Genomic DNA, 27,589 nt, shown 5'->3' with positions numbered 1-27,589 from the left:
CCTGATCCTCTTGATGAACTTACTAAAATTGATGTCTTTCATAAGTTTCTGCTCTCTTTAGAGAACCCTGACTGATGCACTAATTTTGTTTAAAAGAGAATAAAATTCCTTCTGTCTTGTATCTACTGTATGGGACCGTTGCATCGAGCTTCTGTATAAATTTAACATGCGTATGGGATCTTGGTGATTTTATTTTTCCTATATTGAAAATTCTGCTATTTCATCATCCTAGAAATTACTTTATTGTTAATTATCATTACTTATAATTTATTCTCAACTGTGTTTAAAAGGTTGAAGTAGTATGAAAATGAGAGAATGGTGAGGTAGCCAGAGGATGAAGCGGTAGTGAAATTGGTTGTTGTCCTAGGTTTTCTTACTGTGTTATCTACTGTGTTGCATCATCTTTCAGCAAAGTATAAAAGAAGACCACAAGCGCTATCTCTTTGCTATTAGCTTTCATTTAACACAGCTGATAATTCAGTTTTTCATTTTCTGCTCAAAATGGCTGAGAGATGAAAATTGACAGGAAAACGTTTCATGATTTTTACATGAATCCAAAGATGGGTGCTGTTTAAGAGACTGGTAGCAGCCCCCTAGACCCCAGTGGTGATAGTGAAACTGTCTGAGTGGGGTTTTAGCCTCTGTGACTTCAGGTGGTGACATCCTAGGTGAATTGTCTCAAACGCAAGAATTGATGAGTGAACAATATAGCTCTCTATTTCAAAGAAGAAATAACAACATTCTGTTCTAGTCAGTCATTCATCAGGAAAGTGTATAGTATTTTGTGACAAAAACCTGGACCATCTCATTTGCTAAAAGGATATGTGACATCTTTTATGATGTTTATACACCAAAATTTACTGATACAAAAAACTCTGTGATATTGAAAGTCTTAAAAATTTTAATAAAGTTTTTTTTTCAGTACCCCTTTATATTTATTTCTGCAAAGTTTTCATAACATGTCTTAAAAAAATATAGTAAAAGGTGTTTTGGACCCATATGGTCAATGGTGATTCTTGCCTTCTCTGGTCTCTGAAGGCTAATGTAATTTAATAATTGAGATTGAAAACCTCTGCCACAAATGTTGATACCATTTATTCATATTAGGAATACTTATTATTGCTAAATACCATTCCTGGCTTCTGGGATAGAGCAAAGCAAACAGGCAAAGTTCTTGAATCTTAAGGGTCTGACATTTTAGGTGGAGGAGACTGATTATGTCAGGGGATTATAAGTCCAACGGAAAAGAAATAAACAGAGGAATAGAGGATATTTAGTGAAATAGAATACTTACTAAATTATTTATTTATTGCAAAGTGATTTAGGTTATTGAAGTGAGACACGGAGGAGATGAAATACTATTATTTTCTTGTGGAAGATTGAAGGTGTTATTATAGTAATGGAATGATTTTTACTTTATATAATTTTAACTTTTTAATATGATATGATAGGCATATTTTAGTTTCCCTGAGAAAGTGTATGGTAAATTCTTATAACAGAATAAATTGAAACCCTTCAAAAATGTTTTTCTTTTCTAGGGTTTTTTACATGGAATATTTGAACGTTTAAAACAATTTTTGGAATGCAGTAAGTACTTCCATGATAGTACTTTTTACTATAGAATCCTTTTTCATTAATAGCTTCTGTTTGGCACACACAAATCTCAAGGGGCTGAAATCTTATATCTTGATAATTAATTATCTAAAATTAAATTGGAAGCTCATTTTTGTCTTCATATACTTGTCTTGTCCTAAGTATTGAAGAAGCCTTTTTCTAAAAAAATATATTTTGTATCAATTCCTTCTTCCCTGTGTCTACTGGTGCTACTCTGTTCCATGCAGATACCCACAACAGAAGTATAGGCCCTGTACCATGTGCTGTTTGGACATTTTGTTGATTCTGTTTTTTTAGTACATTTAGTATATCTGTTTGATATAAATATCCTTAAATGGTACTTTCACTGTGCAAATCTCTGGTCTGCTAACCATTACTGACCTACCTGTAGAACCCTTTCTAATCTACTACTCCATATGGAAGAATTTACTGTTTACATTTGTGTTGTATTATGCTGGTGATCTGCTATCCTTTTCTCTTCTCTATGATTATAAGCACCTTTTCTCAGAATGCACACACCCATCACACAGGATACACACATATATGTACATTCTTGCACACACATATGTATAACATGTATGTGTGTGTTTTTTATTTGTGAGTGGATTTGGAGACTTAGTACCCTGAGAATATACCTTAGTGTACTCACTTTTAGGGGAGTTGCTGATTGTTTTGTCAGTCATTTTCAGTTTAGTAGAACCATTATTGAGTCTGTTGCCAGGTACTATAAGAAAGCTCATATGGTTTCTTTTTCCTTGAAAGTAGTCATTTTTCTCTGGTTTTCCCCATGGGAGAATAAAATGGAAGAACAGAAGTCCATCCAGGAGAGGAGAATGATATAACTGATGAGACAGATTATGAGGCATATGATTAGGGAGAAGGCAGGATAGTTAATGAGCTGATGGACATTATTCTGAATGTATAAAAATTAATTATACCAAGAAAATGAGCAGAAGAAAATTGTTAGAAGATTTAGGAAAAATAAGTATGTTAATATTTGAATTCTTTGTTTTTATTTATGTTACTTGAAAAGTATTTTAACTATGACAACATGGTGTTACAGATAAAATTGCTACCTTTTTACTATGAAATGGGCTCAGTTAGTGTTTTAGGATTAATTTTGTGAAATATGGCACTGAGCATTTCTGTGTCAATGTAAGGTCTTGCTTTCTAAAAACTTAATTGTTATGGTTTACTTATTTATTTGTTTGGAGTCAGGGATGCACATTCATCAATTCATAATGCAAAATGTGTAAAAACATATCTGACAGTGTTTTTGTAAAAAGTTTTGTCATTGTCTTGGTTGTAAATTTACAGAATATTATTAACTTGTGGTAATATGTGAATTGTATTTTTAATAGGTAGAAGTATAGGTGCAGATAATGTATGTAGAGATAGACTGGAAAAGACCATCATTCTTTTTACTAAAGTGGTAAGTTTGTTTTTTTAATCTTAATTATGTTTTCTCAAGTGAAATATAGATACTTGAGTTTAGTAAAGAAAGTGATGTTTTTTAAGCATACATTTTTGATTTAGTGTTAAAGTAACTTATTTTCTTACTGTGTACAGGAAAGCTAAAAAAGCCCTTTGTATCTTAAAGCTTTTAGAATACATATAATAATTAAATTTATATATACCATATGTCAAAGTGTATAAGTCACCTGGATGTAAAAAAATCAATCCTAATAAAAGAGAAGTTGATTCCTCAAAGTCTCATTATTCTCAAACCCACTGGAAAAAGCAGAGATAAAAAAGATAGTGCAGCACAGCATAAAGTAGGTAAGATGTTACAGTAGATAATATAAAAAAATCAGTATATTCATAATGATAGTTTATCATCATTAATATCACATATCTTTTGAATAGAATCATATGGGTGCACTGTCTGAGGCAATATGTATATATTTCAGATAAAATTATTTTATAAAAAAAATTAATGGATATAGACAGCCAAATCCACAACATGGAAAACTCTACAGGAAATGATCTGTTACCTCAACAAATAAGTAACAAGGGGAAAAAAAGAGAACCGACACTATTGAATCCTTATTCAAAAAACCAACTATAAAAAAATTTGTGAGGGAACTTTCCTGGTGGTTCAGTGGTTAAGAATCGCTTCCAATGTAGAGGATGGGGGTTCAATCCTTGGTTGGAGAACTAAGATCACATATGCCACATGACGTGGCCAAATAAAAAAGTAATAATTTATGAAATTCATGTTTATAATCTCATGACTTTATTAAAGCTTTTAAAATTGGAACATTTTACATGTGCCTCCAATTAGAATGTGTTAACATATTCCTTTGTTTCTAAACCCCTTCTCCTCCCATATTTCTTAGAAATTTCTAGTTAGATAAGAAACTTGCTCACATTCAGGCCTTCTTGTTTTTTTAATGATGGGAGGGAATGGAGTAGGGTGACAATGATGAGAATATTTTACAGGTGATGCTGTGTATTTCCTACTGCATCACATCAGGAGATGTACAATGTCTGATTGCTTAAAACTGTTTATTGAGTTAGCCATTATTAAATTCTTCAACAGCCTTTCCCTTGATTCTAGCAGCCATTGATGATCATAGCTTAGATCTTTTGTTTGAATAGGGGTTACAAAATGATGGCATTCTAATTCTATTAATATTATTCCTTTTACATTTAATAGCTGGAATTTTTCTATATAGACGAAATCTCTCTCATCAACTATTTGATTCATTGAGATGCAATTGATGTAGAATATATTTTTGATTATTTGCCTTTATTATTTTTTAAAGGCCTTTCTTGTACTTTTGGTATCACATTTGCTGATTGATATAGAATTAATATGAAGTAAGTTTATTTTGAATCTTATAGTAGAAGTAATAGAAAGTTCAGGTGATGAGATACAATCTGATTTATTTCGCATTGTATGGTATACCCCAGGAAGTATATTACCTGTGAAAGTGGACTTCCCACCAAGATTCCAAACTTGCTAAGTATTTATTACCAGTTATTAGATGTACCTATGAATGATTATATTCCTATGTGAATTTGAAGAAAATATATTAATTTTTTTTTCTTTATAGCTTTTGGACTTCTTGGATCAGCATCCCTTTTCGTTTACTCCTCTAATTCAGAGATCACTGGAATTTTCTGTAAGCTATGTGTTTACAGAAGTTGGTGAAGGTGTTACATTTGAACGATTCATTGTCCAGTGCATGAATCTTATTAAGATGATTGTCAAAAATTATGCTTATAAGCCATCCAAAAATTTTGAAGGTAATGCTTTACTGGTAGTTTCATTTTTTTCATTTCCTTATTTTAATCTTAGTGTGAAGTAATTGCTATTTTTATGTAAGTTTTTTGAAGTTCATTTAAGTCTGAAAAATAAACTATTGATGGGACATGAAATAGAGATAAGGATTAGAGCTTTTGGTATATAAATGCCAGCTTTTAAAAGACATACAGTGCATTTAGTAAACTACTGTCTTTTGTAACACAGTAGAACATCAGTTGAAGCCTAGGTCTTTTAGGAATTAAGTATTCAGTAACCGCTATAGCTCATTTGTAGACTGTATTTATTTGTACAATTAAAAGTTTTCTTTTGATCATCTATAAAGTGATTCTAGGCAAGTTAAAGTTGCTTCTAGAATAGGTTAAACTGTTATATTGCAGTTGACCCTTGAACAACGCAGGGGTTAATGAGTGTAACTTAGAGCTGGCCATCCATACTCACTGTTCCTGTGCATCTGGGGATTCAGCCAACCATGTATACTGTAGTTTAGTATTTACTGTTGAAAAATATCTGAGTGTAATTGGACTCACAGAGTTCAGAGGTCAACTCTGTTTGGAATTCATTCATGTGTATGTTTATCACGATGAATGAGAATGCCTTGTAGAAGAGAGAGAGGGACATATAGGTAAGTCACTTCAATATGATGTGATAATATAGGTTGGAAATGGACTAGCCATAGTGGTAAGATAGAAGCAAGACTGATGTGTGTGTGGTATGAATAAAAGCAAGAGCATCTTTGAGATATGTCCATAATACAAATAAAAATTTATATATTGCTATTTAGAAGGTATTCTTAAATGTATTTGTTTCACTATCCAGCATGGGTAGAATGCTTGTCTGTATAATTAACTTGGAAATTTTATTTTTCTAGATAGCAACCCTGCAACTCTGGAAGCTCATAAGATTAAGATGGCATTCTTCACATATCCTACTTTGACAGAGATATGTAGAAGATTAGTCTCTCATTATTTTCTGTTAACTGAAGAAGAACTGACAATGTGGGAAGAAGACCCAGAAGGCTTTAGTAAGTATCAGTTTGTCAGTTTTTGCATGAATTTTTCCTCCCTTTCATCAATAGATATCATTTATTTGATGATAGGTATAATAACATTGTATTTTAATGTAGTGCTTTTGTTCTGAGAATATAACTTTCAAAAGTTAGTTTATTCTCTCTTTATTAGTCATTAGTACAAATTGAGAAGCAGAAAATGAATGATTTGTTCAACTATATAGAATTTTTTCCAGAAAGATAAAATTTTTTAGAGTTATATAGTTTAAAACAAAAATATAAAATTAATTGTCTTTCTCTGTTATCAGATCACTTTCTCTGTGGTTCATTCTTTATTATTTTTTATTTGTAGATTTTTACTTCAGAAAGTAGTTTGGAGATGAAAATTTCTGAATTGCTGAATTGATTACCTATTTAAGATATTTTAATTTAAAATTAATTTTTAGATGATTAAAATATGTCTATAGGAGATCTTTTTTAAAATATAATTTTATTTTTAAATTTATTTTATTTTTGGTGCGCTTTTCTCTAGTTGCGGTGCATGGGCTCCTTACTGGGGAGGCTTCTCTTTGTTATGAAGCGTGGGCCCTAGGGCATACGGACTTCAGTAGTTGTAGCTCCCGGGCTCTAGAGCACAGGCTCATTAGTTGTGGATCATGTCCTTAGTTGCTCTGCAGCATCCTCCTGGATCGTCCTGGTCCAGGGTTTGAATGCGTTATCTCCTGCTTTTTTGAATGCATATCTCCTGCTTTGGCCAGTGAATTCTTTACCACTGAGCCACCATGGAAGCCCTGTAGGAGGTCTATTTAGTCATACTTTAGTAGTAGGTAGACTGTCAGGGCCTTTGCTACAGAAAATCAAGGAGTTGTGTGTTTGATAAACTACTTGGGTGTGAATAAAGTGTGTGTCATTTATTAGGTTGGTGCAAACATAATTGCAGTTTCCAACCACGAATTTTAAATCATCGTAAGTAGGCTCAAACACACCTTTATTAATCAAAATAGGAACCGTTACAATCAACACATTTTTTGCTTATGAGAAATGTTTGTTTATTCCTGTAACAAAAAAATCCATGCTTTGGGATTTGAAAAACTCCTAAGGAAAGCATGTTCTGCCTCCTGCTGGTTGTGGAAGCATTTTCCTTGCAAAAAGTTGTTGAGATGCTTGAGTAGCGGTGGTTGGTGAGACAACCATCAGGTAAATATGGCTTCGATGGTCCTCTCAGTTGGTTGTCAACTTCTGATGGCTGGCTCCTCATCTTCAAGACTCTTGTTTCTTTGCAAAATTTCTTGAACCACCAGTACACTCTATGTTCATTAGCAGTTCCTGGGCCAAATGCATTGTTGGTGTTGCGAGTTGTCTCCACTGCTTTATGACCCATTTTGAACTCAAGAAAATCGCTCGGATTTGCTTTTTGTCTAGCATCATTTCCCTAGTGTAAAATAAATATAAACAGCATTCTAAAGGAGATCAGCCCTGGGTGTTCTTTGGAAGGAATGATGCTAAAGCTGAAACTCCAGTACTTTGGCCATCTCATGCGAAGAGTTGACTCATTGGAAAAGACTCTGATGGTGGGAGGGATTGGGGGCAGGAGGAAAAGGGTACGACAGAGGATGAGATGGCTGGATGGCATCACCGACTTGATGGACGTGGGTTTGAGTGAACTCTGAGAGTTGGTGATGGACAGGGAGGCCTGGCATGCTGCGATTCATGGGGTTGCAAAGAGTTGGACACGACTGAGCAACTGAACTGAACTGAACTGAATAAGTCATTAGCAACAAAACATAGAATTAAAAATGTACATTAAGGTGATGGATAGCATAAGCACGGTTATTTAAGATTGCATTTCAGTATTAGGCAAAGTTCAACAGTGGAAAAGCGCAATATACTTTTGCACCAACCTAATACTTCTGCCGTGGTCAGACATGGGCTAGGTTTTAGCCTCTACCCATCCCTTTGACTGGATACCTTTGTGTAGTTTTACACATATATTTCCAATGTTTTTAAAACATCATAAACATTTTTGTAAGACTTACCTTCTTTTTTGTTTAGAAATATTTTAATCCATTTAGAAAATATAATAGTATCCTGTATAATGCATATTTTTTGTTTTTGCTTTTTCTCGTAGCTAAACTCTTATGATTCGTATTGCTTTTTTAATGTAGTAATACCATATTATAATATGAAACACTGAATCCCCAGAGTTTTAAGAGTTGTGGAAATATTTTACTTTAAATATAGAAAATTTATGGATAATGTGACTAATCATTTAAACTCGTAAAACATCACTATTGTATGAAATGTTTCTCAGAATTGAATGACAGTGTATCAGGTAATGTCACAGACTCAGAGAGTGACAAATACTTTGAGCTTTTCTCCATACAGAGTGTGTGTGTGTGTGTGTGTGTGTGTGTGTGTGTGTTTGTTTTTTGGATGTGGCATGTGGGATCGTAGTTCCCCGACCAGGGATTGAACCCATGCCCCCTGCCTTGGAAGCCTGGGATTTTCACCACTGGACTGCCAAGGAAGTCTTCGTACAGACTTTTTAACGAAAGTGAGAATGCTTGTGGTTACGAGTACTTTGATGTACACAGATGTCATCTGTAACTTATGGTAAAGAGATCTGTGTAAGGCCTTGTGTTCCCAACTGTTTGCTCTGTGTTATTTTATAATAATTTGCAGCTGTATTATATTGATATTACTGAAAATCTTGGTTTTCCAAACTGAGGTTTTAGAAACATCATTATTGCATTTGTGGAGAGCATCATTTGTCATATTTTTAATTGCAGCAGCGGAAGAAACAGGGGGAGATTCTTGGAAGTACAGTTTGAGGGTGAGTACTGATTGAAAGAAAAATTGATAGGGAAAAGGGTAATGCTTCTGTAAGTTTCTTTTTTTTTTGCTTCTGTAACTCTTAGTAGAGAATGATACTATATTGAAGATTTCAAGCATTAAGTCAGGTAGGAAACATATTTATTATTGCAAGAGTCCATATTTGAGAAGAAAGCACCTAATTAAATTATGAACTTGAATCTGAAATTTTTTGTTAAGTTGGAGGTTTGCAAACTGAATTTTCCTTCATTTTACAAATTGGAAATAATTGTCATTGCAGAAATAGGAAACATTTTGGAAGTTACCATTTTGGCTAGAAACATTTTTTTCCTCCTAAATATTTTAGTAATTATAAAGCTTCTTCTGGTACATTATTTCTCTTACTACTTAGAATGATTCTCAGAGACCAGCCCATTGCTTTCAGTTATAGAATTCTTTTTAAATATACTTTATTGATATGGCTGACATTGAGGAAGGTTTATCAGATGTGGACTTTGAACTGTTCTTTTTTGAAGACTTTTGTTTATATAATTTGCATTATCTGTTCCATAAACTTCTATAGAACTTAAAAGTTTTATAAAAAAAATTTTTTCCTGCTCTAAGTCTTTAAAACTTTCTCTTATGGAAACTGTTAAATATATTGAGAAACAGAATAATATCATGAATTCTTTTATGTCCAACACCTGTTTTATCAGTTATCAATTCGTGGCTAGTCTTGTTTTATATGAGTACTCCTTCACCGACTTGGATTATTTTGAAGCAGATATCTGAGATGATGTATCATTTCATCTGTACACATTGAAGTATGTACATTTGTAATTGATTTTAAACATAAATCACAATACCTTCAAAATTTAATTGTATTCTATTTTATGAAACAACTAGTGATTTAGTACTTTTAAGAATGAAAATGAGTCATTCTTTTATGTAATTAACATTGTGATTTCTGTTTTTAAAATTTATTTTTAACTGGAGCATAGTTGCTTTACAATGTTATGTTGGTTTTCTGCCATACATTAACATGAATCAGCCATGGGTATACACATGTCTCCTCCCTCTTGACCCTCCCTCCCACCTCCTACTCCATTCCACCACTGTTGTCACAGAGCACCAGGCTGAGCTCCCTGTGCTGCACAGCAGCTTGCCATTAGCTGTCTATTCTACACATGAGAACGTTGTGATTTCTTTTGTACTTTGTGTCTGTTAAAGAAAATACAACTCTGTGGTGAATTGAATTCATTAATTATTGTTGTTACTTATGTCACTGCCAGGAAAAATAAATAATTTTTAACATACTAATTCTTCAGACAGTCATTTATAGTCCTGAATCTATAAGTAAATGTGGTTCCAGATTGCTTTTTAAATTTAAAGAATTAAGTAAAATGTAAATGGAAAATTTTCCTCTCTGTAGTTTTGCATTTTTGCATGTATAATGCCAAATGATTGAAGTAGTGAAATAACTTTTCCACGTTATGAATGAAATTATTATAATTTTATTTCCCATTGGGTTTATGAAAAACACTAATAAACTTTTTTCAAAAAAACATCAAGAATTGGAAACATATTCAGAGTTTTAAGAATGAGTATTCTTTGTGTAGAATTAATCATTGCAGTATACCATTGTTTTCATTAGAAACTTATTTTTTTCCCAACAGCCATGCACTGAAGTATTATTTATAGATATATTCCATGAATATAATCAGACTCTAACTCCTGTACTTTTAGAAATGATGCAAACACTTCAAGGTGAGGTATATTTTGTGATATTTTGATTTATCTATTAATCAGTATTCAAAAAAATATTTTGAGTTCCTGCTATGATATGTTTCCTAGATCATATACCAGACATGAATTTGAGAAAGACTGAATGTGTGCTTTTCTGAGAGAGTAGCCTTCAAAATAGAAAGTAAGAATGGCAGTTCACAAGTGAGATAGGCTTTGGTTGTGGTAGTTAGATTTTGCCCTGGTAAGCATACTAAAACAGTGGGCAGTCATGAATATTGCTTGGGGGAAAGAATCTATGTGGAGCATGTTGTGGGAAGTACTGGGTGAAAAAGTTAAAATAATAAATGTTAGCTTCATGATGGTGGGAGTGGAAAGAATGTAATGGATTTAAGAGAGAATTATGAAGTGAAATGGGTGGCATTTGATCTTTGTACACAAGTAATTAACTATTAAAAGTGATTTGTCATTTCTGACTATTCTGATAGAGTGTAAATTTCAGGGAGGAGGCCTTGAATACATCTTTTTTTCTCACCCTGTTCCCAGTGTCTGGTACACAGAGTCACTGTTTGTTGATTGATTGACTTTTGGCAATTAACTGACACTGCTGGGCAAGGGAATCTTACACAGATTATTTGATTGATTTGGGCAGGAGTTGAATTGTAAGGGATCAAGTGTTGAGTAGGTAGGTGGTAATGTAAGGAAATAAAGGTAGGAGGATCTCCTGTAGAGAAGGAGACTCTTGATCTTGTTTGTACCATCAGAGGGTAGCTCACTTTTTAGGCTTTTGTTTTCTCAAAAAACTAATGGAGTGTTCCCGCTTAAATTATAAACCAAGGGAGTAAATGAGCTATCCATCAAGTTTTTTGTGTTCATTTAAAAGATAATGTGAGCATTCATTGTAGTTTCATATAGATTGATTTCTAATGTACAGTTATTTACTAATTTCTTAATGCAACATTATAGATTCTTAAATTTGGTAGTATACTGCTGAAGTTACCTTTTTTGTTGTTGTGTTTAGAACATTATTTCCATTTTCTCCCATCCATTTATTTTTATTAAACCACTTCAGGAAATTGGTTAAGCTAATTAGGTTACCCTCTGGTAAGTTGCTCTATGATGGTAAGGTTTATAGTGATTTCAGAGTTTAGTTATTTTCTTTCTAGTCTGGAGTGATTTACTTATATAGGGCTGTATGCTTAAGAAATCATATTTAACAGCAGAAAAATGCTTTGATAAACTTGCTAGGAATCTTTCTGTCCTAAAGAAATATGCTTACTGGGTAAAGTAAACTGTGTTCTTTGTGTCTTAACTGTGGTCTTCTCCTGGATAGCCATGCAGGGACTGCCAGCTCTTTATTCTGGTTTCACGTTACATAATGGTTCTCATTTACATTTTTCATTTTGTTGTCAAAATTGTTAATGTATTGTCATAACCTGGCTTATTTTTTATATTTAGGAAAATAAAACTTTTTGTATGAATTGCCTATTCTTGTTCTTTTTTTTTTTTTCCTATTGTGGGATTCATCTTTTTATTCTTTTAAAAAATTTTCTCTTATAATCAGGATATAATACAGTTTTACATTTATTTTCCTAGAATGTTGCTTGATGTAACATTTTCCAAATATGTTATAATGGTTTCTAAAGCTGTAGTATGGTTTTACTTGTTGTAACTGTCTTCTCTAATGATGATGATAAAAAAACTTAAACTTTCTCTTCTATATTTAATATCCACAAAATACATTGTAGTTAGCTGAATTGAGAAACTAACAAATTGAGTTTAAGTGTTTTTTAAAAACTAGTTTTAATTTACCCTTGTTGATACTTGTTTTTATAGGTCCCACTAATGTGGAGGATATGAATGCACTATTAATCAAAGATGCTGGTATGTTAAATGAAAATGATTTAGAGACATTTATTTCTTCAGTAGGGTGTGTCTGTTTTGTGGCAGGTGTTATGCTTGGAGAGTTGGGTTACAAGGATATCTAAAATTTAGGAATTATCTGGTGATAGAGAGTGAGCAAACAGTTGATTTTAACATAGTACCAGTTGATTAATGCTAGAATAGATGGTAATCAGGTACAGTTGATTATAACATAATATCAGTTGATTAATGCTAAAATAGATGGTAATCAAGTAGTGCCATGGAAAACTACAAGGTATTAATAGTTTTGGTGTACCCAGGGAGCGTCTCGTAAAGAAGTGCTCTGTGAGGACACAGGATAAGTGAGGGTTACTAAGTGGCAAAGCGTGGTTCCGGATAAAAGGAGCAGTATGGACAGAAGCTTGAAGGGAAGAGGGACAAGCACAGTTAAGTTCTGAATCGGGAGTATTTGATTTAATTGGAACATAGTGTTTAAGGGGTTGTGGTGAGAGAAGAGGCTGGAAAGAGGGTTATCAGGGACCATAGCATAAATTCTTGCATCCATTTGGAAGCAGATGTTATTTTTATAATTTGACATGAATAATTTTAAATGAATGTAACTTTCTCTTTGAAAACACTGAATATTTAAGAAAAAAATAGAGTGATGTAATTTAAATGTTTCTAAAATGTTTGTTTAAATAATTTCCTGGATTAATGTATTGTAGATTTCCCTTTATTAACTTATTACATATTTCAAAGTAGTCTTTAAGACTTATTTTATTACATAAGCACAATTAGCACTTGGCCCAGTATTTGAAATTAATTCTTTTTTTAAAATCTTCTTCTTAGTGTATAATGCTGTTGGATTAGCGGCTTATGAGTTGTTCGACAGTGTTGATTTTGATCAGTGGTTTAAAAACCAACTTCTTCCAGAATTGCAAGTCATTCACAACAGGCAAGTATAAAACCTTGTGTTTGTTATACACTTATCTTACCTTACTCATTTTCTAATGAAGACTAGAAGGTGTTAAAATTGCCTAAAATTAAAAAAAAATCATAGTATGACTTAGCTAATAGTGTCTCATGTAGAAAGGAATAAGACTTGAATCTTATAACTGAAAAATAAGCAAAATCATTTGTTATTTTGTTATTTTACTTCAAATGTGGATTGTGACATGTCTGATGTATTTGATAAGATAGTTTGCAGGATGAAATTTTATGCAGAGATAATGGAAGATAGGGATCTCTGAATTCTAGACGAAGATTATGTACAAAAGGAAGCCAGCTGAGACTTAGCAGAGGCTAGGGCTGATGTCAAAAGGAGCATAAACAAGTAACATCCATGAAAGGTAGCTGTCTGAGGATCACAGAGCATTGGAAGTCTGTGGGGAAAAGAAATTGCAGTGGCACTGTGGCAGAAAGCATTTGGACACACTTGAGGCTTGTATTAAGGTATCTAATTCAGTAGTAAAGGTCAGTCCAACAACTTAGTAAGTAGGACTTTTGCCCAATTTTAATTTTAGGTAATGAATGAGTAAAATGGAAGGGGAAAAAGCATTTCATAATTTGCATAAATTTTTCTTCATTTAAAATTAGACACTTAAAAATTTTCAAAAGCCTTTTTTGTTTTGAATTGGGAAGTTCTAGTGATTTATTTCTGTAAATGTGGTACTTAGAATGCTTAGTATGTAGTCATAGAACAGTTAACATGGCTACCTTAATACATGAATAGAGAACCATTCATGTATGGATCACTTTATAAATATTTAGAGCAATAGAATTGTGAGCTAGAGATGCTTTAAAGGTAATTTTCACCATTAAGTAGCTATCCTTTCAGTTTTCAGTCAGTTATTCAATCACGAAATGTTTTCAGCACTGGGATTTGCTGTGTCCTTTCGGGACAGTGGTGATTAAAATGTTTTTCAACTCTGCCCTTTGGTTGCTAGTGAGCCTTTAATGGAGAGAAAGCCTTCAGTATTGAGACAGATTTGCAGTTTGATTGTCCTTAAATCCTAGAGGCTATTTAGTCTAGACCTGTGCTATCCAGTACAGTAGCTAGTATACATGGTTACTGAGCACTTGAAACATACTCAGTGCAAATGAGGAGATGACTTTAATTAACTAAAATTTGAATTTAAAACTAAAGCAGTGTAAAATATATATTGATGACATATTGAAGTGATAATATTTTGAATATATTGCAATAAGTGAAAATGTGAAATTTTCACATGTATCTTTTACTTTAATGTGGGGTACTAAAATTTAAAATTGCATATTTGGCTTACATTATGTTTCTTTTGGACAAAACTGGTCTAGACCCGTATTTCTCAAACTTTAATATGCATATGAATCACCTGGTGAACTGGTTAAAATGCAGGTTCTAAGGTTTAGGTCTTGGTCAGATTGTGTGATTCTGTCATCCTTCCAGGTAATGATCCTGTGGGTCTGGGACTCAAACTTTGAGGAACAAACTGACCCCTGCTATTAACTTTGCCTAGAAGTGACTGTCGTCTTAGAATCTGAACCCTTCTGAGCTACATTCTCTTTGTCTCAAATGTTGAATGTGGTAATTCCAGAGATCTCAGTCCAAAATTGAAGACTGTGTTTCCTTCATTTACTCTATACAAGTCTTGTTTACTTCTGCCTCTGTGGCTGTTCAAATTGTCCCTATCCCTTGAAACGGCATTTTTTAGTTTTCTGCCCCAAATACTATTTATCTTAGTGAAGTGAGTGCAAGTCGCTTAGTCGTGCTGACTCTTTGTGACCCCATGGACTGTAGACTGCCAGGCTCTTCTGTCCATGGGATTCTCCAGGCAAGAATACTGGAGTGTGTTCAGTTCAGTTCAGTTCAGTCGCTCAGTCGTGTCCGACTCTTTGCAACCCCATGAATTGCAGCACAACAGGCCTCCCTGTCCATCACCAACTCCCGGAGTTCACCCAGACTCACGTCCATCGAGTCAGTGATGCGATCCAGCCATCTCATCCTCTATCGTCCCCTTCTCCTCCTGCCCCCAATCCCTCCCAGCATCAGAGTCTTTTCCAATGAGTCAACTCTTTGCATGAGGTGGCCAGAGTACTGGAGTTTCAGCTTTAGCATCATTCCTTCCAAAGAAACCCCAGGGCTGATCTCCTTCAGAATGGACTGGTTGGATCTCCTTGCAGTCCAAGGGACTCTCAAGAGTCTTCTCCAACACCACATTTCAAAAGCATCAATTCTTTGGCCCTCAGCCTTCTTCACAGTCCAACTCTCACATCCATACATGACCACAGGAAAAACCATAGCCTTGACTAGACGAACCTTTGTTGGCAAAGTAATGTCTCTGCTTTTGAATATGCTATCTAGGTTGGTCATAACTTTCCTTCCAAGGAGTAAGGAAATTACTTTTTAATTACATGGCTGCATTCACCATCTGTAGTGATTTTGGAGCCCAGAAAAATAAAGTCTGACACTGTTTCCACTGGTTCCCCATCTATTTCCCATGAAGTGGCGGGACCGGATGCCATGATATTCGTTTTCTGAATGTTGAGCTTTAAGCCAACTTTTTCACTCTCCACTTTCACTTTCATCAAGAGGCTTTTTAGTTCCTCTTCACTTTCTGCCATAAGGGTGGTGTCATCTGCATGTCTGAGGTTATTGATATTTCTCCCAGCAATCTTGATTCCAGCTTGTGTTTCTTCCAGTCCAGCATTTCTCATGATGTACTCTGCATATAAGTTAAATAAACAGGGTGACAATATACAGCCTTGACGTACTCCTTTTCCTTTCTGGAACCAGTCTGTTGTTCCATGTCCAGTTCTAACTGTTGCTTCCTGACTTGCATACAAATTTCTCAAGAGGCAGATCAGGTGTTCTGGTATTCCCATCTCTTTCAGAATTTTCCACAGTTTATTGTGATCCACACAGTCAAAGGCTTTGGCATAGTCAATAAAGTAGAAATAGATGTTTTTCTGGAACTCTCTTGCTTTTTCCATGATCCAGCGGATGTTGGCAATTGGTTCCTCTGCCTTTTCTAAAACCAGCTTGAACATCAGGAAGTTCACGATTCACATATTGCTGAAGCCTGGCTTGGAGAATTTTAAGCATTACTTTACTAGCGTGTGAGATGAGTGCAATTGTGCGGTAGTTTGAGCATTCTTTGGCATTGCCTTTCTTTGGGATTGGAATGAAAACTGACCTTTTCCAGTCCTGTGGCCACTGCTGAGTTTTCCAACTTTACTGGCATATTGAGTGCAACACTTTCACAGCATCCTCTTTCAGGATTTGGAATAGCTTAACTGAAATTCCATCACCTCCACTAGCTTTGTTCGTAGTGATGCTTTCTAAGGCCCACTTGACTTCACATTCCAGGATGTCTGGCTCTAGGTCAGTGATCACACCATCGTGATTATCTGGGTCGTGAAGATTTTTTTGTAGAGTTCTTCTGTGTATTCTTGCCATCTCTTCTTAATATCTTCTGCTTTTGTTAGGTCCATACCATTTCTGTCCTTTTTCGAGCTCATCTTTGCATGAAATGTTCCTTTGGTATCTCTGATTTTCTTGAAGCGATCCCTAGTCTTTCCCATTCTGTTGTTTTCCTCTATTTCTTTGCATTGATCGCTGAAGAAGGCTTTCTTATCTCTTCTTGCTATTCTTTGGAACTCTGCATTCAGATGTTTATATCTTTCCTTTTCTCCTTTGCTTTTCACTTCTTTTCACAGCTATTTGTAAGGCCTCCCCAGACAGGCATTTTGCTTTTTTGCATTTCTTTTCCATGGGGATGGTCTTGATCCCTGTGTCCTGTACAGTGTCGACAGAACCTCATTCCATAGCTCATCAGGCACTCTATCTATCAGATCTAGGCCCTTAAATCTATTTCTCACTTCCACTGTATAATCATAAGGGATTTGATTTAGGTCATACCTGAATGGTCTAGTGGTTTTCCCTACTTTCTTCAATTTAAGTCTGAATTTGGCAATAAGGAGTTCATGATCTGAGCCACAATCAGCTCCTGGTCTTGTTTTTGCTGACTGTATAGAGCTTCTCCATCTTTGGCTGCAAAGAATATAATCAATCTGATTTCGGTGTTGGCCATCTGGTGATGTCCATATATAGAGTCTTCTCTTGTGTTGTTGGAAGAGGGTGTTTGTTATGACCAGTGCATTTTCTTGGCAAAACTCTATTAGTCTTTGCCCTGCTTCATTCTGTATTCCAAGGCCAAATTTGCCTGTTACTGCAGGTGTTTCTTGACTTCCTACTTTTGCATTCCAGTCCCCTATAATGAAAAGGACATCTTTTTTGGGTGTTAGTTCTAAAAGGTCTTGTAGGTCTTCATAGAACCGTTCAACTTCAGCTTCTTCAGCATTACTGGTTGGGGCATAGACTTGGATTACTGTGATATTGAATGGTTTGCCTTGGAAACGAACAGAGATCATTCTGTCGTTTTTGAGATTGCATCCAAGTACTACATTTCGGACTCTTTTGTTGACCATGATGGCCACTCCATTTCTTCTGAGGGATTCCTGCCTGCAGTAGTAGATATAATGGTTATCTGAGTTAAATTCACCCATTCCAGTCCATTTGAGTTCGCTGATTCCTAGAATGTCGACATTCACTCTTGCCATCTCTTGTTTGACCACTTCCAATTTGCCTTGATTCATGGACCTGACATTCCAGGTTCCTGTTCCCTTCTCCAGCGGATCTTCCCAGCCCAGGAATCGAATCCAGATCTCCTGCATTGCAGGCAGATTTTTTACCATCTGAGCCACCAGGAAACGCTGTTCAAATCCCATCTCCCTCTGCCTGCTCTTCTCTCTCATGTTTTTGCGATCCTAGTCTAAAGTTTTGTGGTCTTTAATTCTTTTAGATATGTTAAACATATTGAGAGCAGGAAATGTACTTTTTATTGGAACTTTAATGAGTAATTCTTTATATGTATTTAATAATCTTAAAATATTGTAATTTTCTAAAAGTTGTGTTATATTCCGTAGTTTACTACATTGTCACCCAGAAATATCATCTTGCCACTAAATAAATATAATACCGAGAGTTTGTGTCTACAATTCTTGGACACAGGTGGTTTTTCCCTTTGCCTAAAGAACCTTCATTTTCTTTAGCAAAGATGGCCATAGAGATACAAGTGTATGTACATGTTACTGTAAATGTCAAGTCTAGAAATTTCTCACAGTGTTTTCAAAATACTCTTTGTGAGATGAACAGAATTGGGATTAGAAAATTGAGTACCAGAGTTCCTTTATTTTTATTATTATCATTACTTTTTAATAGCCTCTCCTGCCTCAGGGTTTGGGACATCAGCTGCTTACACCTATTAAGATGATCTCTTTTTGGTTACTTGAGGAATAGAAGTGAACTTGGCTTTTATGTATATATCTATGTTGTAATTACTTAATACAAAATAATCAGATTTATAATATGTCTGCTAAGAATTTTCAGTTTTTTAGATCAGAACTTTGTTGTTAATATTTGTACTGCGGTACATGTAAAAGTAGCTTTTAGATTTTTGTATAAAATGTGTATTGCCTTCTTACTACATTTTAGATTTAAATGATGAAATATGCTTAGTGACATAGGCTTCTTAAAGTATCTAACGTTTTGATTGCATGGTTCCCATCTAGGTATAAGCCATTGCGACGCAGGGTGATTTGGCTCATCGGTCAGTGGATTTCTGTGAGATTCAAGTCTGACTTAAGACCCATGTTATATGAAGCGATATGTAACTTGCTTCAGGATCAAGACTTAGTGGTATGTTGCTTACATGTCTTAAAAGAGTTATAAGTTTAACATATGTCAAAGTTCAAATTCAGAAATGGTTTATATCTTTCTTTAGAATGTTGGCAGTCTTTGAATGCTGTAGTTATTCCTTGGTGAGAAGTTTGATTTGAGGGAAGAAAATCTTTTTAATGCCATTTGTCCTTCTGATCACTAGTCAATGAAAAAAAAATTGACCAAAGTCTACTAACCTGTAATTATTTATAATTTTTTAGTATGAATAAAAGAAGGCAGTTTTCTTTAAAAAAAAAAATCCCTTTTAGCTTAAATATCCTTTTTCTTATTCACGATAGAATTTGTAATTTTTACGTTTGAGCTAACACCATAATCTGTTTCATCCTTACTGTTGATTCTTTTTTTGTCTCTCAGTTTTGAGAAGTTTTTTTTTTTAGTTTTGTTTTAGACTTTGAAATTGTTTCTTTTAGGACTTTTTCTTCATGTGTAGCATTTCACATAATATTCTTGATTTTGTGTTACTGAAAACTTGATAATGACTTCTTCATTGCTTTGTTCCACTTTAGTAGGTTTGTTGCTTTATTTTATGTTGATTACTCAAAGAGCTTTTTTTTTTTTAAAAGAGGTTTTCCCTCAGTGCTTTATTTTATGCCTCAGTGAGAATATATTCATGACTTATTGTACTTTGTCTTGTACTTAGATTTGACTCCAGCATAGTCTTTAAAAAGTGAATCTGGTTGTCTTTTTCCGAGTTTCAAATTATTTGTAGGTAAAATTAAATGATTTTTACCCCCCAAATTATGATAAGATCATATTTAATCATTTCTCAGTATTCCACCTTAAAAAATTTTTTTAAACCTACCTGATTACTCTGTCTTCCAGCAAAGGTTTGGGTCATTTTTCTCATTTTCACATGTGTACATGATAATATAAACTATTTTTAGTGTTCAACAAAAGAAAACATAATTAGGGAAATTACAAAATTAAGAAAACATCATAATTGCAGAAGCATGATGCATTCTAAAAGCAAATAGAACTGATCTTTTGATTTTCTGCTTAAATGTTACTTACTTTGTATAAATAATTGAGAACTTACTCTAAATATCATTCTATAATTATTAAATAGTTTAAGGAACCCCTGCTTAAACAAGGGAATCTAGTTTTATTTTATCCTGTTTAAATTCTTAGAAGTTTATTGATAATATCTAAGCTTTTCCTAAGAATACTGTTTGCTGGAATTAATTTACTTTTGTAAATAGCATAAATTCTATTTATTTAGAATAAAGCATTTATAAGATTTTAAGTTTTGTTTTCCTTCTTGGAAATATTATTTGCTATTCTGTCAGTGGTGTCAGAGAGAACACATTAAATGCTTTATGTGAAAGTGTTACAAAAGATATAAATTTCAGGTAAATTTTCTTTGGAAAAGAGAAATTATTTGGATTTTTTTTTTCTTTCTTTAATGAGTCTTCTGGGAAAGAAATGAAGAGAAAAATGAGTCATTTTGGTCAGCACTTTAAAAGTGGAACATTAATTCTATCCCATTAACAAACATTATTGGGCAAAAGGGTTTCATGACAAGTTAAGTTTGGAAAACACTGAACTACATATTCAAATAATCCTCTTTCCTGTAGCATCAATCAGAACATTAAAAATGTACATTGATTGTGTTGTGACTATCTAAGATAACAAATACATTAATATCCAAGGAGTGCACTTTGAGGAAATGCTGTTGCAGATACAGCTTTTGCCCCTTTGCTGTACGTCTTTTGGTGGCTATGTCTCATTTGTTATAACTTCTTGAGAAAACAGTGTTTTGTAAGGCACTAAGTTAACATTGCATAGTTTACCCCCCTCCTTTTTCTTGTAAGTACTTTTAAGATCAGTAGTATGTAAGGTTTACTGTTCTAATTTCAACTTGTGAGAAATGCTGGCTAATGAAATGTAGGAAGATACCATATACATAGAGACATGCAGCAATGTGCAAATGTTCAGACATATATGTACAAACATGCATACAACTGCATTTGTATGTATATACACATATGAAGGCAATGGCAGCCCACTCCAGTACTCTTGCCTGGAGAATCCCATGGACGGAGGAGCCTGGTGGGCTACAGTCCATGGTATCACTAAGAGTCGGACACGACTGAGCGACTTCACTTTCACTTTGCACTTTCATGCATTGGAGAAGGAAATGGCAACCCACTCCAGTGTTCTTGCCTGGAGAATCCCAGGGACGGGAGGCCTGGTGGGCTGCCGTCTATGGGGTTGCACAGAGTCGGACACGACTGAAGCGACACAGCAGCAGCAGCAGCAGCACACGTATGAAAAAAGTGAAAGTGCTAGTCGCTCAGTTGCTTTGCAACCCCATGGACTGTGTCCCGCCAGGCTCCTCTGTCCATGGAATTCTCCAGGCAAGAATACTGCAGTGGGTAGCCATTCCCTTCTCCAGGGGATCTTCCATACTGAGGGATCGAACCCAGGTCTCCTGTATCGCAGGCGAATTTTTTACCATCTGATCCACCAGGCAAGCCCACATACTTTGTGGGTGTATGTACACATTTACACATATACACACACACAAAGCACATAGATTCTCATGAATCTAAATCTTCTTTGGCTTTCAGAGTCCATGTTCTCTTGCTTGATTGCTGCTGTTACATAGATGGGATACATATAATTGTAGTGGTCTGTGTGGCTTCCTAGTCTTATAGACATGTTATTACAAGGCTGGCTATGGCAGAATAGAAATAGTACAGCAGCTGGGAAAACCAGTTTCTCCAGTTGGTATCAGTTCAGTCAGTCAGTTCAGTTGCTCAGTTGTGTCTGACTCTTTGCAACCCCATGGACTGCAGCATGCCAGGCTTCCCTGTCCATCACTAACTCCCAGAGTTTACTCAAACTCATGTCCATCGAGCTGGTGTTGCCATCCAACCATCTCATCCTCTGTCGTCCCCTTCTTTTCCTGCCTTCAATCTTTCCCAGCATCACGGTCTTTTCCAGTGAGTCAGTTCTTTGCATCAGGTGGCTGAAGTATTCAGCTTCAGCATCAGTCCTTCCAGTGAATATGATTTCCTTTAGGATTGACTGGTTGGATCTCCTTGCAGTCCAAGGGACTTTCAAGGGTCTTCTCCAACACCACAGTTCAAAAGCATCAATTCTTTCACGTTCAGCTTTCTTTATAGTCCAACTCTCACATCCATACATGACTACTGGAAAAACCATAACTTTGACTAGACGGACCTTTGTTGGCAAAGTAATATCTCTGCTTTTTAATATGCTGTCTAGGTTGGTCATAGCTTTTCTTCCAAAGAGCAAGCCAGACATCCTGGAATGTGAAGTCAAGTGGACCTTAGGAAGCATCACTATGAACAAAGCAAGTGGAGGTGACAGAATTCCAGTTGAGCTATTTCAAATCCTAAAAGATGATGCTGTCAAAGTGCTGCACTCAATATGCCAGCAAATTTGGAAAACTCAGCAGTGCACAGGACTGGAAAAGGTCAGTTTTCATTCTAATCCCAAAGAAAGGCAATGCCAAAGAATGTTCAAACTACTGCACAATTGCACTCATCTCACACACTAGTAAAGTAATGCTCAAAATTCTCCAAACCAGGCTTCACAGCACTTGAAACCTGAACTTCCAGATGTTCAAACTGGTTTTAGAAAAGGCAGAGGAACCAGAGATTAAATTGCCAACATTCATTGGATCATTGAGAAAGCAAGAGAGTTCCAGAAAAGCATCTACTTCTGCTTTATTGACTATGCTAAAACCTTTGACTGTGTGGATCACAACAAACTGTGGAAAGTTCTTAAAGAGATGGGAGTAGCAGACCACCTGACCTGCCTCCTGAGAAATCTATATACAGGTCAAGAAGCAACAATTAGAAGCGGACATAGAACAACAGACTGGTTCAAAATTGGGAAAGGAGTACGTCAAGGCTATATATTATCACCCTGCTTATTTAACTTATATGCAGAGTACATCATGCGAAATGCCGGGCTTCATTAAGCACAAACTGGAATCAAGATTGCTGGGAGAAATATCAATAATCTCAGATATGCAGATGACATCACCCTTATGGCGGAAAGTGAAGAAGAACTTAAGAACCTCTTGATGAAAGTGAAAAGAGGAGAGTGAAAAAGCTGGCTTAAAACTCAACATTCAGAAAACTAAGATCATGGCATCTGGTCCTATCACTTCATGGCAAATAGAAGAGGAAATAGGACTATTAAAAAATTTTTCTTTATGAGCAAGGAAGGTTTATTGGAGGGCCTTGCAAGCAAGGAGCACGGGGAGCTTATGCTGAAAAACCTCAAACTCAGGATTCTTTAAAATTTTATAATATGGGAAACTACTGTGTGGAGTAAGTCTCTGTTCCTGTGAGTCGCACGATGATGTTGTTTGATCCAGGGGATTATTATGCAAGTTGAGTGAAAATTGTTTGGTTTATTTGAAATAGTATTACAACTTTTCATCAGCATTTTGTAATTAAAACTTGGTAATCATTGATGATACTGCAATATTTGGAAACATTTTTGTAATGTTGAGAATTTTGATTAGGTGTAAGATAATGCTAATGCTACTTTGAAAATTTGTACTTTTGAGTTTATTCCTGACTCATCTTTAAAAAGTGGATGCTTTTAGTTTTTTTACTTTTTAAAAGTTAAGAATTATATCAAGTAAAGAGAAAAATTCAGTGACTAAGATTAGAGCTACCTGGTTTTCCATATTTCCATTGTAATATTTCAAGTATGTAAGAAATAAAACATTACAAATGCAGTGAAATCTCTGTATCTTTCTTTTCTCCCACCTGTATCTTTCTGTGCTCATTCTGTTGTCTTTTTGTTGAGCAGAGTTTTTTAATTTTAGTGTAATCAGATTTATTGATTTCTTCTTTCTGTTTTGTTGTTTTTGTTTCTTGTTTAAAAAGTTGGTTTTCTTCATACTTGCTTCTTTATTCCATCTGGGATTTATTTATCAACATGATATCAAGTAAGGTTCCATTTTTATTACTTTTTAAATAAGGATAACAGTGCTCCAATGTTTATTGAAAAATCCATTTAAAAAGTATCTTCTGCATGTTTTCTTCCATTCCTCTTAGAACATGTTACTTAGTAGATACACTGCTTATTTATGGCAAGTTTCAGATTTTAGAATGTTATTACCACAGTATAAATAGAATGGCTAAATCTTTGATGAGAGGAAGTTTTGTTTCCTAGGACTCTAGATGATTCTCTAACCAGAATATTTGATTTGCATACAGGGCTGCTTTAGTTGTAAGGTTTCTGACCCATTAATATCTTTCAATTTTGGAAATTATAAGTAATTTTAAAAACTCATTTTTACTTAGGTTATTTATGCAGTGTTCAATAAAACAAGCAGGAGTTGCTTGAAAATTAGCGTTAGTGTATTCTTATAAGGACTGCCCTGGTGGCTCAGATGGTAAAGCGTCTGCCTACAGTCTAGGAGACCCAGGTTCAATCCCTGGATTGGGAAGATCTCCTGGAGAAGGAAATGGCAACCCTCTCCAGTATTCTTGCCTGGAAAATCCCATGGACGGAGGAGCCAGGAAGGTACAGTCCATGGGGTCACAAAGAGTCTGACATGACTCTGCGACTTCACTTTCACTTTAACTTTTCACTTTGACTCTTATAAGAGGCAGTATATAATGTACATTGTGGTACAACCAGGAGATTTGTAGTTTGGGGATGGGTGTTTTGGGGTTATTTTCTGTCAAGCAAAGAAAAGGCCATCCACATGGGCAGGTTGACTGCCAGCGTAGCAATAGTGAATTTTCTAGATGGAGTTTAAGAAGGCACTTTGGCATGCACATGACCTCAGCAGATCCTGAATACGCGGGGAGTTGCAGCTGGGATGTGGGCAGAGGTAGTTTTTAACAAGGTGCATTAAAACTCTCCTATCTTTTCACTTTTGGGTCTTTTATGGGTCTCCCAATTCTATCAGACTTTCTGTCTTATAGTTTTGATTTTGTTTTCCCACATGTCCATCCTTCATGTCTCAAAAACACTATTACGGAGTTTTTCCCACCTGTCCCTCCTCCGTGTCTCAAAGCACTGTTGTAAACTTTGTGTTAGTCTGTGTTTTCACAAAATGAATTCTGAATTAACTTATATTCAACAAATATAATTTCCAAAGAAAACATAAAAAGAAAAAAATCTGTGTTTGAGCCATAAATTCCTAGGACACTCTAAAACTAGGAGGAAAGGCAGCCTTAATCTAGTAAGTTTCTTGTAGTCCGTTTTGGCTTTGTATTGATATGTCTGGTATCCATATTGCATGAAAATGAGCTTTAGAAATTTTTTCTTAAAAGGAAATGAGTAAATGGAAGGTTTTTTTTTTTTTTTTAATCCTTTTAGGAAACTTAATTACATGCATGTTTCAGAATAAATACATTAAAATATTGTAATTCAGTGATCTTGACTTTATTGCAGAATAGAATAAAAACAGGACCATAGTAGTACCAAGTAGTAAAAGAGCCAGTGAGTAGGATAATATTATTCATATTAATGTATCTCTTATGCCTAGCATGGGGTCATAAAAATAGAAAATATTTAATGAAACAGTTGAGATAAGGATAAAAGATTATAAAGTTATTACTCTGTTTCTCTTCAGCAGAGAAATAGAATCTATTTCAAAATTATTCTCTCATGTCTGTCTTACATTTTCCTGATGGTTTAAGTCCTTGAGACACTGCCATTTCTTTGGGTCCCAGCACCTTGCTCACTGCGTTAGTGTGTGAAATTCCCTGCACTGCTGTGGGCAGGCTGTGGTAGGGGTCAAGCACTAGGTTCCTCCAAGCCTGGACCTCAGCTCAACCACCGTGACAGTTAACGCAAAGGCTCGTTCTCCTGCTGCTCATGGCGGTGTCTAGTTACTCTTGCCTTTATGTGGCAACCAGTCTTCTTTGGAAGCAGTGTTAACTTGTGGTTCCTTGTTCATTTCTCGGTTGCTGTCATGCTTCTCTGGAATCCTTCCAATGATTCTGATGGCTTGGTGGCTCTTGTTTGCTCCCGTATGGAATTAGTTTGTTATCTTTTTAGAAGTTTTTTCATGTCTTAGATGAAGGTGTAGGGTAGACTCAGGCTGAGTTCACAGTCTGGATCTGGTTCTCTACCTCAGAGGTCTATGTCTTGTGTGTGAAAATTCATGTTTAGAGTCTGGTTAAGGGAAAATTTTGTTTGTTTTGTTTCATTTTCTTGCATTTATTTATTGATCTGTGTGTTAGAAATTGTCTTAGACTCTCTTCTGCCCATCTTCTATCTGATTCCCCTACTCTTCAATCTAGAAATTCAGGTTCTGACTTTCTCCTCCCATAACTTGTGAATTGCTGCAAAATTCATTGTCCCTATGCAATAAGTGCTTCCTATTTCTTCTATAGCTCAGGGAGAGCTAATTTTGTTTTTATTTGTGTTTGTCATTTTAAGTGCTTTTTTTTTTTTTTTTAAAGCTGTGTGTTCTTTTCTTCCCCTTTATGATCTGACTTCCTATTCTTGTAGTTAAAGTGCAGGCAAGTCATCATGACTCGTTTTATCTTTTTCTCTGTGTGGAATACTGCACTGACTTCTCTTTGTTAGGAGGGAAAACACATTTAATTTTCATTCAGGTATCTCTTTCCTATACTTATGTGTGTAAATGTCATTGTTGTGGGTAACGTGCATCTCTGGTCCTTTTGTGGAGGAAGATGAATGAAGATTTAAGGATAAGTTGCTGCTGGCAGTTTGAGTTCCTTTGGGTGGGGCATGTTTCATGTCCTGTTGTTTGTGAATTAAATTACTGCCACAGTGCCAGTTGTATGCCTCACAATGTACTAAATACCGACAATTTGAAGATCTAGAAATAGTTCATGTTCTCAAGGGAATTATCCTGTTCTTAAGCTCTTCATATTAGCCATTTTTATTAATAATTATTTATTATCTGGGTGTTTTTTCCCCCTGCTGGATTGTAAGCTTTTTTGTTAACAAGCTAAGTGTATCTTGTTCTTGTTCAGTTGCTTAGTTGTGTCCCACTCTTTGCAACCCCATGTTCTGCAGCACAGCAGGCTTCCCTGTCTTTCACTGTCTCCCAGAGTTTGCTCAAATTCATGTCCATTGAGTCAGTGATGCTGTCTAACCATGTCATCCTCTGCCGCCCTCTTTTCCTTTTGCCTTCAGTCTTTCCTAGCATCAGGGTCTTTTCCAGTGAGTTGGCCTTTCACATTAGGTGGCCAAAATATTGGAGCTTTAGCATCAGTCCTTCCAATGAATATTTAGGGTTGATTTCCTTTCGGATTGACTGGATTGATCTCCTTGCAATCCAGGGGACTCTCAAATCCTCTGCAGCATCACAATTCAGAAGCATCAATTCTTCAGCGCTCAGCCTTCTTTATGGTCCAACTCTCACATCTGTACTTGAGTACTGAAAACCTATAGCTTTGACTATATGGGCTTTTGTCGGCAGAGTGACATCTTTGCTTCCTAGTGTGTTATCTAGGCCTGTTATAGCTTTTCTTCCAAGGAGCAAACATCTTTTAATTTCATGGCTGCAGTCACCATCAGC

General features: G+C 35.3%; 1 protein-coding gene across 2 annotated transcripts in view; it reads left to right on the top strand.

The window, feature by feature from the left end:
* The window catches only part of IPO11 (importin 11), a 204,064-nt gene that overhangs the window by 53,672 nt on the left and 122,803 nt on the right, over window positions 1–27,589 (top strand). For both annotated transcript variants that reach the window (NM_001192932.2, XM_005221488.5), the window contains 9 exons: window positions 1,539–1,587; window positions 2,976–3,046; window positions 4,674–4,866; window positions 5,754–5,906; window positions 8,681–8,724; window positions 10,379–10,469; window positions 12,282–12,329; window positions 13,158–13,263; window positions 18,921–19,047. In NM_001192932.2, coding sequence (NP_001179861.2) covers window positions 1,539–1,587; window positions 2,976–3,046; window positions 4,674–4,866; window positions 5,754–5,906; window positions 8,681–8,724; window positions 10,379–10,469; window positions 12,282–12,329; window positions 13,158–13,263; window positions 18,921–19,047 — 882 coding nt within the window. The remainder of the gene's footprint in view (window positions 1–1,538; window positions 1,588–2,975; window positions 3,047–4,673; window positions 4,867–5,753; window positions 5,907–8,680; window positions 8,725–10,378; window positions 10,470–12,281; window positions 12,330–13,157; window positions 13,264–18,920; window positions 19,048–27,589) is intronic.

The sequence above is a fragment of the Bos taurus genome, chromosome 20, assembly GCF_002263795.3.
Source record: "Bos taurus isolate L1 Dominette 01449 registration number 42190680 breed Hereford chromosome 20, ARS-UCD2.0, whole genome shotgun sequence".
NCBI lineage: Eukaryota > Metazoa > Chordata > Mammalia > Artiodactyla > Bovidae > Bos > Bos taurus.
Note: the sequence above shows the minus strand (reverse complement) of the source record. Positions and strands in the feature narration are given on the sequence as shown.